This window comes from Hemiscyllium ocellatum, chromosome 8 (assembly GCF_020745735.1).
Source record: "Hemiscyllium ocellatum isolate sHemOce1 chromosome 8, sHemOce1.pat.X.cur, whole genome shotgun sequence".
Lineage (NCBI taxonomy): Eukaryota > Metazoa > Chordata > Chondrichthyes > Orectolobiformes > Hemiscylliidae > Hemiscyllium > Hemiscyllium ocellatum.
In genome coordinates this window covers 24,069,147-24,085,506 of record NC_083408.1, presented here as the reverse complement: position 1 = coordinate 24,085,506, position 16,360 = coordinate 24,069,147, and the positions used below count along the sequence as shown (strand labels likewise).

Here is a 16,360-nt window from a genome sequence, read left to right as displayed (position 1 = left end):
CCATTGGGTTCAATCGTTGTCATCACCAGCACTGGTTCAGTGAAAACAATGCTCAAATATTTGACATCCTGAGCAGAAACAAGCTGTCCTCACTGTGTCTGAACCAAGGTCACCAGTCACAAAGACAGTGTTACAATAAATCAAGGCAAATACCCAAAAGGACAACCTGGAAGAGAAGTGGTGGGAGAGGAAGCCCCAGAGGTCTACAAATATGCTGACTGTCATGACATGCAAAGCTTTTTAGAAGACACCACAGCCATACATAGATCAAGGCCTAATGGACATAATTCCCTTCACTCACTGGATGGCTTCTCTTCTTAAGGATAAGAATACTATCAATTAACACTGAACGAATATTTTGTCCACTGTGAATCCACAGTGGCATCTGATACTCTTCACAATATCCCCCAGTAACTTGTGGTCGAATTCTTGTGTGAATAGCCATCACTGGGAGAGCTGCAACAATCTATCAAAATATAATAATATTAAAACCTTTGGCCTGTCATGATTCCAGGTGAGGTTGCTAATGCTGCTGGGTGTTTATTCATATCAAGGCACCACTTACTTAGCCTGTTTGAGCAAAATATAGGTTTCCCTCACATCAACTCAGGAATGAAATTTTTGTGATTATCACAAAACTGAATCCTTACAGTGTGGAAACAGGCCTTTTGGCCCAACAGGTCCATACCGACCCTCTGAAGACTAGCTCACCCAGACCCATTCCCTTATTAAACCCAGATCTCTGGCACTGTGAGGCAGCAATGCTAACCACTAAGCCATCATGCTGCCCAAGGAGAAAGATACATTCTGCTGTGCAAATCATCAAGGGAATTTTATATTATCCATAGCCAATCTAACTACCATCCCTTGACAGTCAATGACATTTCTATCACTGAATCCTCCACTATTAACAATTCATTGTTACAATTGACTAGAAGCTAAACTGGACACACTATATAAATACTGGAGAGACAAGAATAAGTCAGAGGCTAGGAAACAGGGAGGTGATAGTAGTGGTATTAGCACTAGACTATTAATCCAGAAACTCAGCCAATGCTCTGGGGACCTGGGTTCGAAACCCACCAAAGCAGATGGTGGAATTTGAATGCAATAAAAAATACCTGGAATTAAGATCTACTCAGCGCCATTTCCGATTGTCAGTAAAACCCATCTGGTCACTAATGGCCTTCAGTCGAAATCTTCCATCCTTACCTGATCTGGCCTACATGTGACTCCAGTGCCCCAGCAATGTGGCAGCCTCTTAAATGGCTTTTGGCCAATTGGGATGGGTAATAAATGCAGAACTAGTCAGCGCACCCTTATCTGATAAATGAATTAAAAAAAACTACCAATCCTTGCCACGCCTCTATGTGACTCCAGATCCACAGCAATGTGGTTGATTCTCAACAGCTCTCTGCAATGGCCTGGGAAGCCATTCAGTTGTATGAGGTGTCAACAAAAAAATGAAGCCAGTCGGATCAGCCGGCATTGCCCTAGGCACTGGAACAGACAAAGGCAGACGTAGCCCTGTCAAACCTGAAAAGTCCTCCTTACTTACATCTGGTGGTTAGTGCCAAAATTGGGAGCTGTCTCATGGATGAGCCAAGCAACAGTATGACTATATCTGGAATCATATGATGGAATCAAATCTTATCAACAATGTCCCAGACCTCACCATCATGATCCTGGGTATATCCTGTCCCACCAACAAGACAAATCCAGCAGAGGTGGCAGCACAGTGGTATACAGTCAGGAGAGAGTTGCCCTTGAAGTCCTTAACATTGACTCCAGACCCATGATGTCTCATGGCTTCAGGTTAAACATGGGCAAGGAAAATTCCTGCTGATTACCATTTACTGCCCTCCCTTGGCTGATGAATCAGTACACCTTTATGTTGAACAACACATGAAGGAAGCACTGAGGGTGGCAATGGTTCAAAGTGTACCCTGGGTGATTTCAACATCCAATACCGAGGGCGGCTTAGCAGCAGAACTACTGATCGAGCTGGTCCAGTCCTAAAGGAAGCAGCTGCTAGCCTGGGTTTGTGGCAGGTGCTGAGGGAACCAACAAGAGGAAAAAGCATACTTGACCTCATCCTTCCCAATCTGATGCATCTATCCATGACAGTATCAGTAACAGTGACTGTTGCACAGTCCTTGGAGAGACGAAGTCCTGCCTTCACATTGAAAATAACCTCCATTGTGTTGTGTGGCACAATCACCGTGCTAAATGGGATAGACTTCGAACAGATCTAGCAAGTCAAGACTGGGCATCCATGAAGTAGTGTGGTCCATCAACAGCAGCAGAACTGTACTCCAGCACAATCTATAACCTCACTGTCTGGCATATCCCATACTCAAGCATTACAATCAAGCCAGGGGAATAATTCTGGTTCAATGGAAAGTGTAGGAGGGTATGCCAGGTGCAGCACTAGGCATATCTAAAAATGAGGTGTTAACCTGGTGAAGTTGCCCAACAAGAATAATTGTACGCCAAACAGCACAAAGCAGCAAATGACAGACAGAGCTGAATAATCTGAGAATTAATGGATCAGATCAAAGCTCTGCAGTCCTGCCACATCCAATTGTGAATGGTGGTGGACAATTAAATAATTAAATAACTCAATGATGGAAGAGCCTAGCACCTCAGTGCAAAAGGTCAAGCTGAAGCATTCACAGCAATCTTCAGCTTGAAGTGCTGAGTGGATAATCCATCTCAGCTTCCTCCAGTGGTCCCTAGCATTACAGATATAAATCTTCAACGAATTTGATTTACTCAACGTGATATCAAGAAACAGTTGAAGTCACTGCATACTGCAAAGGCTATGGGCCCTGACAACATTCTGGCAATAGTAGTAAAGACTCATGCTCCAGAACTTGCAGCTCCCCTAGCAAGACTCTTCCCGTACAGTTACAACACTGGCATTTACCTGACAGTGTGGAAAATTGTCCAGGTATATCCTGTACAAAAAAGTGCAGATCAAATCCAACCCAGCCTATTGCCACCTCATCAGTCCACTCTCGATCATCATTAAAGTGATGGAAGGTTTCATCAACAGTGCTATTAAACAGTGCCTGCTCTGGGACACCCAGTTTAGGTTCCATCAGGGCCTCTCAGCTCCTGACCTCATTACAGCTTTGGTTCAAACATGGACAAAAGAGCTGAATTCTAGAGGGGAGGTGAGAGTGACAGCCCCTGAAACCAAGGCTGCAATCAACTGAGTGTGGTATCAAGGTACCCTAGAAAAGCTGGAATCAATGGGTATTAAAGCGCAAACTCTCCACGAGTTGGAGTAATAGATGGCATGAAGGAAATTGGTTGAGGTTTTTGGAGCTATCATCTCATCTCCTGGACATCTCTGCAGGAGGTCCTCAGGGGAGTGTCCGAGGCCTAACCATCTTCAGCTGTCTCATCAAAGATCTTCCATCATAAGTTCAGAGGTGAGGACATTTGCCAATGATTGCACAATGTGCAACACTAGTCATGGCTCCTCAGACATTGAAGCACTCCATGTTCAAATGCAACATGACCAGGACAATATTCAAGCTTGAGATTACACGTGGAAAGTAACATTTGCACCCAACAAGTGCCAGGCAATAACCATCTCTAATAAGAAACAATCTAACCACCACCCCATGACATTCAATGATATTACCATCACTGAATTCTCCACTGTCAGCTATCTTGGGGGGGAGGGGGGGAGGGAGGGGGGAGGGGGTAGAGGGGATGCGTTTACCATTGACCAGAAACTCAACTGGACACATCGCATCAACATAATGGCTACAAGAGCAGGTCAGAGGCTAGGAATACTGTGGTGAATAATTCACCTCTTCATTCCCCAAAACCTCTCTCTACCATTCACAAGGTATGAGTCAGGACTGTAATGGGATACGCCCCACTTTCTTGGATGAATGCATCTCCAACAACACTCAGAAAGCTTGACACCATTCAGGTCAAAGCAGCCTGCGTGATTGGCATCATCCACAAAAATCCACTCCTTCCACCACTGAAACTCAGAAGCAGCAGTGTGCATTGCATACGCTGCAGAAGTTCATCAAAGTTCCTTAAACAGCATCTTACAAATGCACTCGGAGAAAGTGAGGACTGCAGATGCTGGAGATCAGTGTGGAAAAGTGTGGTGCTGGAAAAGCTCAGCTGGTCAGGCAGCATCCAAGGAGTAGGAAAGTCGACATCTCGAGCATGAACTCTTCATGAGGAATGAGGGGATGGCCCAAGGAGGCTCAGAGATAAATGGGGGTGGGTATCTGGGGGGGGTGGAGGAGGGTAGCTGTGAATGCGATAGGTAGTTGAAGGTGGGGGGTATGGTGATAGGTCAGAGCAGAGGGTGGAGTGGATAGGTGGGAAGAAAGATGGACAGATAGGACAGTTTAAGAGGGTGGTGCCAGGTTGGAGCTGAGATAAGGTGGGGGGGGGGAGAAATGAGGAAACAGGTGAAGTCTTCATTGATCTTGTGTGGTTGGAGGATCCCAAGGAAGAAGATAAAGCGTTCTTCCTCCAGGTATAGGGTGGCTAGAGTTTGGTGGTGGAGGAGACCCAGGACTTGCATGTTGTTGGCAGAGTGGGAGAGGGAGTTAAAGTGCTCAGCCATGGGGTAAGTGGGGTTGATGAATGCATGTGCCCCAGAGATGTTATCTAAAACATTTCACAAGTTGGTGTCCTGTCTCCCCGATGTAGAGGAGACCACATTGAGAGTACAGACACAGTAGATGATGTGTGTGGAAATGCACATAAATCTCTGTCGGATGTGGAAGGATCCTTTGGGGCCATGGACAGAGGTGAGGTGGGAGGTGTGGGTACAGACTTTGCACTTCTTGTGGTGGCAGGGAAAGGTGCCGGAAGTGGAAGGTGGATTGGTGGAGGGCGTGGAGCTAACAAGAAAGTCGCAGAGGGAATGATCTCTGCGGAATGCAGTTAGGGGTGGGAAAGGAAATACATCCATGGTGGTGGGGTCAGTTTGTAGGTGGCGGAAATGGCGGAGGATAATGCAATGTATTGGAGGTTAGTGGGGTGGAAGGTGAGGACCAGAGGGTTCCTGTTCTTGTTGGGATTGGAGGGGTCGGGTTCAAGGACGTGAAGATCTTGATCACCTGGGAGGGATCTCTCGGTTCTGCAATCAGTCAAATAAACACTAGGAGTTTAGTCTGCTTCAGCAAGATTTCACACTTTAATCAGTATTGGCTGGGCACAGATTGTCCAGCAACACAGAGGTTAAAAGCTACTGTGTTCCTTGGACAAACTGCGCAAATAGCTTGAAACAATGACAATTTTTATATGGTTCTCCGGAAATAGTACAGCCTTAATTACAGAGCAAATCCAATAAAGTGGAATAAAATGACATTATGGACAGCGGGTTGACCTAATAATATTTCCTGGGAATCAACGTTGTTTTGCAAATGTTATCTCTCTGCACCTGCGTCTCCAAGGTTAACTAGGATAGTTAGTAACGTCCTATCTAGCTTGGTTAATTCCATACTGAGAAGGGAGCATTGTCTGCTAATCTTTGATTCAGTTAGCTCAGGAATGCAGCTTTTAGCAGGGTGAAAAGCCATTTTAAATAGAGTGTTAATTTGCAGCCTAAAAGCCATTTTATTATGTTACTTTACGTTACTTGCATTTAGAAGCCATTTTGTTGTTAGTAAAAACAATGGCTCCTGACAAGAGCCGAAATCCAGATTTTAGATCCTCAGGCGGAGGTGTGGGAAGTGGAGGAGATGCACTGGAGGGCAATATCAACTATATGGGAGGGGAAATTGTGGTCCTTGAAGAAGGAAGCCATTTGGGATGTCTATGATGGAAATGATCCTCCTGGGAGCAGATGTGGCAGAGGTGGAGGAGTTGGGCGTAAGGGAAGAGATGGGGTGTTTACCTTGATTTTTACAGGAGGCAGGGCAGGAGGAGCTGTAGTCCTGATAGCTGTGGGAGTTGGTGGGTTTGAAGTAGAGGACCAGGAAGGAAAGGGAGGTGTTCAAGATGGTCCAGGTGAACTTGAGGTCAGGGTGGAAGGTGTTAGTGAAGTTGATGAACTGTTCAACCTCCTCATGGGAGCACGAGGTGTTGCCGATACAGTCATTGATGTAGCGGAGGGAAAGATGAGGAACGGTGTCAATGTATCTGCGGAAGACGGGCTGCTCCACGTACCCGACAAAGAGGCGGGCATAGCTGGGGTCCAAGTGAGTGCTATGGCTACCCTTTTGGTCAGGAGGAAGTGTTAGGATTTGAAGGAGAAATTGTTGAAGGTGAGAACCAGTTCAGCCGATTGAATGAGTGCATCAGTGGAAGGGTACTGGTTGGATCAGCGGGAGAGGAAGAAATGGAGAGCTTGGTGGCTTTTCTCATGGTGGATAGATGTGTACAGGGACTGGATGAAGCGTTGGAGGCCAGGGATACAAAATTCATGGAGGAGGTGGAGGATGTGAGTGATGTCCCCAATGTATTTGAGGAGATCCTGGAACAAAGTGGACAGAACGGTTTCAAGGTACAGAGAGGTAAGTTCGGTGGGGCAGGAGCAGGCTGAAACGATGGGTTGACAGGAGCAGTTAGGTTTGTGAGATTTAGGTAGGAGGTGGAACTGGGGGGTGCGGGATTCCCAAACTATGAGGTTGGAAGCTGTGGGTGGGCGATCCCCTGAGGTGATGAGATTGTGGATGGTCTGGGAGATGATGGATTGGAGATCGGAAATGAGTTCGTGGTTGCGGGCAGTAGGAGGTATCTGTGAGTTGATGCCTGGTTTCAGCAGAGTCAAGGTCAGTGCACCCAACTACCACTGTGCCACATCCCCACCCCCCTTGTCTACTGGTTTGTCCACAAGTTGGCAGCTGGCAGAGATGTAGACTCTGAGTTGCATGACCACTTCCATTGAGAAGGAAAAAGGCAGCAGCTATGTGGGTACACCATCGCCTGCAAGTTCTTCCCCAAGCCATTCACTATCTTGACTTGGAAATATATCGCCATTCCTTCACTGTTGCTGTGTCAAAATCCTGGAATTCACTTCCTAAGGGCATTGTGGGTGAACATGCAGCATTTGGAATGAAATGATTCAAGAAGGCAGCTTAGCATCACCTTTTTAAGGGCAACTGGGGATGTGCAATAAATGCTAGACAGCCAGCAACATCACATCCCACGAGTGCTAAAAGCAGAATATAGAAAACTAGGAAGAAAGTTGAAATGTAGGACTTCAAAGATAGTTACTCAGGATTACTACCAGTGCCACGAACTGGTCAGAACAAAAACAGCAGGACAGATAGATAAACATGTGGCTGAAAAGAAAATGTGAGGGGGAGACTTTCAGATTCATGGGACATTGGGACTGGTTCTGGGAAGGTGGGACCTGTACAAACTGGATGGGTTATCCCTGGGCAGGACCGGGACTGATGTCCTTGGAGGGTACTTAATAGTGAGGTGGGGGATGGGAACTAAAGGAGTAGGGCAGTAGATGCAGAAATTGAGGGAGAGGTAGCAACCAAGGTAAAGTGGGCAGCACGGTGGCACAATGGCTAGCACTGCTGCCTCACGGCGCCAGAGACCCGGGTTCATTTTCCGCTTCAGGTGATTCTCTGTGTGGAGTTTGCACATTCTCCCCGTGTCTGTGTGGGTTCCCTCTGGGTGCTCCGGTTTCCTCCCACAATCCAAATATGTGCAGGTTAGGTAAATTGGCCATGCTAAATTGCCCATAGTGTTAGGTGAAGGGGTAAATTTAGGTGAATGGGTCTGGGTGGGTTATGCTTCGGCGGGTCGATGCGGGCTTGTTGGGCCGAAGTCCTGTTTCCACACTGTAAGTAATCTAATCTAATCTAAACATTACTAAGCACAAGAACAAGAACGTTACATTAAGGGGATCTGAGGACAGAGTTGAGAGGCGAACCCAAATAGGGTCAAGCACCCTAGAAATAAGAGAAAGAGAAGGTCAGGGACTTTCTCAGAGTCGAGAAAATCTGAGTCGGACGTAAATTGTTCTGTAAAATAAGAAAGTATCGTGATATTTTATAATGGGAATCTCGAGGGTTTTGGAAAGTTGAGAGAGTTTGCAGAAATCTGTAGATTGTTGTGTGTTGACGGACTGTTAAATAGTAAAGGTTTTGAGTCAGGACTATAAAAGGGGGGGTTGTTTAAAGATGGGTAATCATATCAACAAGACAGAAGATCCGTCTTCACCGTTAGTAAAAATAACTATAAAAGGGGGGGTTGTTTAAAGATGGGTAAGTTTCCGAAGAAGTCTGAAAGTCTGTGGAAACTTTCTGGCATCTTAAATAAAACATTGGGTTAGTAGCAGTGGCCACTAGGTGGCCCTAAAAGTATTCAATTGGTTAAATCAGCCCAGCAATTGATTTGGCAATGGAACATTGGCTCTAAAACAAAGGAATTAATTAGACTGTGGAGGCAATTCTGTGATGAAAGGCACAAGGAATCAGTTTTGTGCTCATGGCAGGATACTGCACTAAATTGGGAATTGAATTAACTACTGATGGTTCCATGAAATCTATTGAGGTCCTCAAAAATGAATATGCATGAGTTAAACGTCAACAGAAACAAAGGGAAAAGTCACTAGTGACTGGTAAGCAAAAAGAACTGTACAGTTCGATGGTTGGCTTTGGTTTAGGTGCGGGAGACAAAATTTAGATTTAGATTCCTACCTATGCCCTGCACCGCTGCCACTTCCACCAACCCTGCCTAACTTGCAAGTGCATCCTCATGCACCCCTGGTTATTCCAGTCCCTGTCGGATCTACAAGCTTAGAGCCCCAAGCAACCCCTGCCATAACCCCTTCTCCACAGACTGTTCAGCCTCCTGCATAACAAACTGTTGTTCCACCTAATTTTCAAATTCCCGTTGTTTCCCTACCCCTGTGATCTCTCTGCCTAGTCCTAACCCCGCAAATGTTGCTCCTTCTCCAATTCTCCAGGTTAATGTTAACTCGGCAGCTGCAGCTCGACCTAAGACCTATGCTGCCGCCTTAGCCATTCCTGTTCCCCCACCTCCTCCCCAGTTTACTGACCTTGTTGTTTGTAACACTTGTGGTCAACGGAAATTAAGACATCACCAATCTTCTAATAAACAACTCGTTCAGCGATTAGAAACCCCTTTGAGTTCCTCTTCTGAGGACTCGGGAGACAAAATATCTACATGAGGCATCTTGGATGACTGGATGACTGTGTCTCCTCAGTTCTCATTCAACTCCATGGAGATTGACATTGCCCAGTTGCCTATTTTTCTACTAAACTTGACTCTGTTGCTTTAGGACATCCCCACTGTACTCAATTCCTAAGTGCTATTTATCTTAGTTTACAATCTGCAGAGGATCACACACTACAACAGGACATTGTCATCTACAGTTCTCATTCTGTAGTTGCCCTTTTGGGACATTTGCAAACTCAATAGTTGATTGCTGCTCATCAAAACCGTTATGAGATTTATCTCCTTAACAATCCCTGACTAACCTTTAAGTACTGTACCACCATTAACCCTGCTGATTTCCTTGCACATCCTCCTTCACCCTTATCTGCTCCTGATCATGATTAGTTTCTTCTCATTACTGAGGACATCCAAGTTGGTCCAGATCTCTCTGACACCCTGATATCAATGTGTTCACTGATGGTAGTTCCTTTACTGATCATACAGGAACTCGCCTTTCAGGCTACGCGATAGTTGATGACCATGGCTCTGTCCTGGAATCTGCCACCTTTAAGACTCCTTTCTGTGCCCAGCAAACTGAGCTTTTTGCCCTTATCCATGCTTGCATTCTCGGGAAAGGTGTTAACATTTACACTGACTCCCGATATGCTTTTGGGGTTGTGCATGATTTTGGACAACTCTGGAGAAACAGAGGATTTTTGACATCATCTGGTACTCCCATTTCTCACCCGTCAGCTTGTCTCAGACCTTTTGATCATGCTCTTGCTCCCACAACAGGTTTCTGTTATCAAATGTACTGCCCATACTACTGGCCAATCCTCTGTTGACATTGGTAACCGTGCTGCTGACGAGGCCGCAAAACAGGTCTCTCACAATCGTCTTATGATTGTGCCTAAAATGGTGAACCAGACTGAAAGCTCTGACAAGAATGGGTCTACCTCGGATAAACTAACGCCAATCATTCAAGATGTTGTTACCTTACAGAGGGAAACCTCCGATTCTAAAAGGCAGTTGTGGTCCAAACCTGGCTGTTATTATAATCCTGTTACTAAACTATGGACCACTCCAGCTGGACAGATTTGTACATCTGATGCTCTTGCTCTATGGGTAGTCGATTGTCTTCACAATGCTATGGTGCTCGTTTGACATCTGACCTCCTTTTGACCACTTGGTTCATCCACGCCTCCAGCAGATGGCCTGATGTGTCAGTGATAAGATGCCTCACCTGGCAAGAACACAACCTGGGTAAGGGTGTTCCTTGCCCAGTGGGGCAGACACCCCTCCCTAAAGGGTCCTTTCAAACCCTTCAACTTGACTTCATTGAGTTACAGATGTGTCAAAACTATAAGCATGTTTTAGTTATTGTTGATGTTTTTTCTAAATGGGTTGAAGCTTATCCTATTTCTAATGCTCCTGCCAAAATTGTTGTGAGTATCCTAATTAAGGAGATTATTCCCTGCTTTAGTATTCTCCTTTGCTTGTCTTCTGACAATGGTCCTCATTTTATTGGTGACATAAATGAGGAATTATGCACTCTCTTTGGGATCTGCTGCCAACTCCATTGTACTTATCGCCCACAGGCTGCAGGGCTTGTGGAGCATTGTAACCAGACTCTGAAAGGTAAACTTGCCAAACTGACTTCTGAGACAGGCCTTTCCTGGGTTAAGCTATTGCCTCTGGTACTGTTTCACCTGCACAGTAGTCCTGCTGGTAAAACTCGGTTATCCCCTGCCAAAATAGTCTATGTCGAGCCTCTCGTACACCTTGGAATGATGCCACCGGCCCAATTACTTTCACCACATGGACAGAAAAATGGCAGATGGAGTTTAATCCAAACAAAAGTGAGGTGATGCATTTTGGAAGTTCAAGTAAGGTGGAAATTGTACAGTGAATGGCAGAACCCTTAGGATTCTGATATACAGAGGGATCTGGGCGTCCACAGATCACTGAAGGTGGCAGTGCAAGGAGATAAGGTAGTTAAAAAAAACTTATGGCATGCTTGCCTTCATTGGAAGCCGCCTTGAGTATTAGGATAGACAAGTTATGCTGCAGCTTTACAGAACTTTAGTTGGGTCACACTCGGAATATTGTGTACAGTTCTGCTCGTGATACTACCAGAAGGATGTGGATGCTTTGGACAGAGGACAGAAAAAGCTTACTAGCATGTTGCCTGGTATGGGGGATTTTAGCTGTGAAGCAAGGTTGGATAGACTGGGTTGATTTTCACTGGAATGCAGGAGGTTGAGGGGTCACCTGATAGTTTATAAGATTGTGAATGGCACAAATTGGGAGGCAGATTTTGGAAAGGCGCAGAAGTAAGAAGGTTGTTGTCATGGGTGACTTTAACTTCCCTAATATTGATCTGAACCTACTTAGTTCAAATAGAGCAGATTTTGTCAGGTGTGTCCAGGAAGAATTCCTTACGCAATATGTAGATAGGCCAGCGAGAGGGGAGACCATATTGGATTGGTGCTTGGCACTGAACCAGGCCACGTGTCAGGTCTCTTGGTAGTAAAGCATTTCGGTGATAGTGATTACAACTCCCTGATCTTTACTATAGTCATAGAGAGGGATAGGAACAGACGTACGGTAAACTAATTGGGGGAGGGGGGATTATAATGTTATTAGGCAGGAACTGGGGCACCTAAATTGGGAACAGATGTTCTCAGGGAAATGTATGGCAGAAGCGTGAAGGTTGTCTAGGGAGGACTTGCTGATAGTACTGGATAGGATTGTCCCACTGAGGCAAGGAAGGGATGGAAGGCTGAAAGAACACTGGATGACAAGGGATGTGGAACATCTAGTCAAGAGGAAGAAGGAATCTTACTTAAGGTTGAGAAGGCAAGGATCAGGCAGGGCTCTAGAGGGTTACAAAGTAGCCAGGAAGGAACTGAAGAATATACTTAGGAGAGTTAGAAGGGGACAAGAAAAAGCTTTAGTGGGTAGGATGAAGGAAAACCCTAAGGTGTTCTACACTTATGTGAAGAACAAGAGGATGGCCAGAGTGAGGGTAGGGTCGATCAGGGATAGTGGAGGGAACTTATGCCTGAGGTCGGAGGAAGTAGGTGAGGTCCTGAAGGAATAATTGGTTTCAGCATTCGCTACTGAGAGGGGCCTTGACATTTGTGAAGATAGCATTAAACAGACTGATATGCTCGAACAGGTTGCTGTTAAGAAGGAGGATGTGCTGAAAATTTTGAAAAACATATGGATAGACAAGTCCCCTGGGCCAGGTTACTACAGGAAGGGAGGGAAGAGACTGCTTGCCTTTGGCAATGTTCTTTGCATCCTCACTGTCCACTGGAGTACAGCCAGATGATTGGAGGGTCGCAAATGTTATTCCCTTGTTCAAGAAAGGGAACAGGGACAATCCTGGGAATTACAGACCAGTCAGTCTTACATCTGTGGTCGGCAAATTATTGCATGGGATTCTGAGAGACAGGATTTGTGATTAATTGGAAAATCATAGTTTGATTACAGATAGTCAGGATGGCTTTGTGAGAAGCAGGCCATGCCTCACAAGCCTTATTGAATTCTTTGACAAAAGATATTAATGAAGGTAGAGTAGTGGATGTGGTGTGTGGTAGGCTCGTTCAGAAAATAAGGAGGCTTGGGATGCAGAGAAATTTTGCAATCTAGATTGGCTGGCCTGTAGATGACAGAGGGTGGTAGTAGATGGAAAGTATTCAGCCTGGAACTTGGTGACCAGCAGTGTTCCATAGGGATCTGTTCTGGGACCACTACTCTTTGTGATTTTTATGAAAGACTTGGATGAGGAAGTGAATGGGTGGGTTAGTAAGTTTGCCGATGACACGAAGTTTGATGGAGTTGTGAATAGTGTGGAGGGCTGCTGTAGGTTGTAACGGGACATTGACAGGATGCAGAACTGGGCTGATAAGTGGCAGATCGAGTACAACCTGGAAAAGTGTGAAGTAATTCATTTTGGAAGGTTGACTTTGAATACAGGGTTAAAGGCAGGATTCTTGGAGTCTAGGTCCATAGATCACTCAAAGTTGTCACTAATGTTGTTAGGGTTGTTAAGAAGACGTATGGTGTATTGGTTTTCATTAGCTGAGGGATTGAGTTTAAGAGCCGTGAAGTTATGCTGCATTTCTTGAACCTTGGTTCGAACACACTTGGAATATTGAGTTCAGTTCTGGTCACTTCATTAGAGGAAGGATGTGGAAGCTTCTGAGAGGGTGTGAAGGGGATGCTATCTGGACTGGAGGGCATGGCTTAAGAAAGGTTGAGGGAGCTACAGCTTTTCTCATTGGATCGAAGAAAGATGAGAGGTGACTTGACAGAGGTGTGCAATATGGTGACACATAGATAGAATGAATAGTCAGAGCCTTTTTACCAAGGCAGAAAAGGCTATTACAAGGAGCATAACTTTAAGGTAACTGGAGGAAGGTTTAGGGGAGATGTCAGAGGTCGGTTCTTTACTCAGAGAGTGGTGGGTGCGTGGAATGCACTGCCAATGGTGGTAGGAAAGTCAGATATATAGAGTTAGAGACATTTAAGCAACTCTTGGATCTGCACATGGATGATACTAAAATGAAGGGCATGGAGCTTAGTTTGATCTTACAGTAGGACTAAAGCTCAGCACAACATCGAGAGCCAAAGGGCCTGTACTGAACTATACTGTTCTCTGTTCAACTTCCTGAGCCTGCAGCAGCTCCCTGCTGGGTGAACTCTTGTCTCACTGCGACTGCATTCACATAGTGAAATCAAGTAACTCTTCAGATGTGGTGGATAGCAATGGGCTATTTTAAGTTTTTTGTGCAACCTAATGGAAGTGAATGAGCGAACAGAAGAACAGTTCACATTGTCCATATATGTACTTTAAACATCAACATATGAGTAAAGGGCAAAGTGGCTTTGGTCAGGCTTAACACACTTACAGATCTCCTCGTGTCAAAGTGGCTACTGCTGTTTTCTTCAACTTCCCAACTGATCCTTCAAGCTGCAAAGTACAAAAGTAAAACAAAATAGAGCAGAATACAAATGTCTCCTTTTGTTTAAGAGTGAATTGACTTCCCAGAATTTGCAGACTAGATTTTCAACAGATTTACAACAGTAACTGTATAATCCAGAGATAAAAAAAAAGTTGTAAGAAGTTCCCAACCAATGATAACATACTAACCAATGCTGACTGGAGATGCTGATTTGCTGTTGATGTGATGTGAGCAATTCCTTTCCCAATCATTTGGATTTGGATTGAACCCTTACTTAGGGTGACATTCAGGCCTGTGAGGTTACTGATCATATTGGATGTTGTCTGAAGAATGAACAATAAAAATCACACCATTAGAAGGTAGTACAAGTTTGAACAATAAACTGTTACAAAAAACAATGATTGTTTTAAAAATAAATGGTCAGTCGCACCAATGTTTGCTGATGATTGTACAATACTCAGCAACACTCTGAACTGAGCAGACACTGGTTGGCCAATCAGGTTATTCATTAATCTGTCAATGCTTGAAAACACCACACTCTTCACACGGGGAATAGACCATATGGAAACAAACAAACTCAAAGCTCATTAACTCTCCTGATGTACTCCATGTAACCCTTTTTGTTCAGGTCTGTCTGTTAAACTCGTATATTGCAGTCACAATTTAATTCTCTCTTGTGAAAACCTTTTAGGTTCTTTTAAAGTGCATTAACAGGATACAGGGATTACTGGCAAGACCAGCATCTGTTGCCTATCTCTAACTTCCCAATGGACTGAGAGGCTTGCTCGGTCATTTCAGATTTCTGTAGGTCTGGAGTCGTAAATGTCAGACCAGGTGAGACCTCCATTCCTGAAGGGTTTTTGTGTGGAGTGAATGGAATTGGCTAATCTATGATGCTGAGGGCCTCTGAAGTCCACTTGATACTTTTGGCTGTAAAATGTTTGCACTCATTTCGGTAACCTTCACTTGAAAGAAGCATCTCCTAATCTCTCTCATCACCCTCAGTAACATTTTAACTTTATAACTCCTCTTTGTTGTTATAGACCAGACCAGACCCTCTCAAAACATTTCAAGAAAGTAGCCCAGACCCTCACTTTGCTGGTTGTTTTAAGCAGGTGTAACGTGGATATTCCAGGAGTGACGCAGCTGGTCAAACCACTTAGTTTTAAACAAACAGAATTTATTTACAAGATTAGTGACTGAAACAGAGAACAGAATACAGAATAACTTAACCTATCCAAAATCCTCAGATTTTTATACCAATTCAATAATGCTGTTCCCAATACTTGCAACAATCCCCATAAATACCTCTTGGCATGAAAGGTAAAATCAAACACGGTCTTACAGGAGCGATGTCAGAGGGGTGGCAGCATGGAACACCCTCTTCCATATAGTTGTTTCTTGGACCAGCAGCCTCAAACTGCCTAACAGCTTTCAGTGAATTGCCAGACAGCCAAAAAAACAAATCAATTCATTCCTGATGAAGGGCTTATGCCCGAAACGTTGATCCCCCTGCTCCTTAGATGCTGCCTGACCTGCTGCGCTTTTCCAGCACCACATTCTCGACCCAAAAGCCAAACCAAACCAGAGAAAAGCTGAATTGGGAGAACTGGCCACTCGCCTTTCATCATACAAGTGCTTTTTAAAAAAAATGAAAGCCTTTTTCCTGAGGCAATAGCTGTTGGCTAAAATCAAATTTGGCCTAAAACTCGTCAAGCCAGACATTTTGGAATCACTATTTTTATGACTGCTCTGAAAAAAAAAGCAATGGACAGTGTGTTACCTTGTTAAAGGAGAAGCATCATCACATCGTAAACCGGTGCTCATCACAAGGTTGGGACTCGATTGGAACTCCATATTATTTAGAGAAAGTAACCCCTGCTTCACTGTCCCTGTTCCAGTGTGAATAATGTCACTATCTCCAGTCTTCCTTCTTCCCTGCAGACTTCTATCCCTGGTAAATCCGCAAGTCATACTCTCTGTGGTTTCATATCCTTTCTACAAAGTGCCATCAAGAACTATACACAGCACACCAGTCATGAACCATGTCATTTTCAATACAATAAGTTTCAATACAAATGTGTTTTTTTCTTTCTCTTTGTACACTTCTATAATATTCAATGTGCTAATAACACCTTTTTATGCTCACATGTCTGTACTTGCATATTTGGGGAATAATTTGAGACATTCAAGAGATCATTGGATGGTTATTTGAACTGGAACAGTATGTAGAGATCTGGGGATAAGGACATTGG

General features: G+C 44.5%; 1 protein-coding gene across 1 annotated transcript in view; it reads right to left on the bottom strand.

The window, feature by feature from the left end:
• Window positions 1-16,360, bottom strand: part of LOC132818034 (BRD4-interacting chromatin-remodeling complex-associated protein-like) — a 64,015-nt gene that overhangs the window by 19,859 nt on the left and 27,796 nt on the right. Inside the window, exons 5-6 of the mRNA XM_060828641.1 lie at window positions 14,294-14,428; window positions 14,052-14,113 (exon numbers count right to left, since the gene is read on the bottom strand). Of these exons, the coding sequence (XP_060684624.1) occupies window positions 14,052-14,113; window positions 14,294-14,428 (197 nt within the window). The remainder of the gene's footprint in view (window positions 1-14,051; window positions 14,114-14,293; window positions 14,429-16,360) is intronic.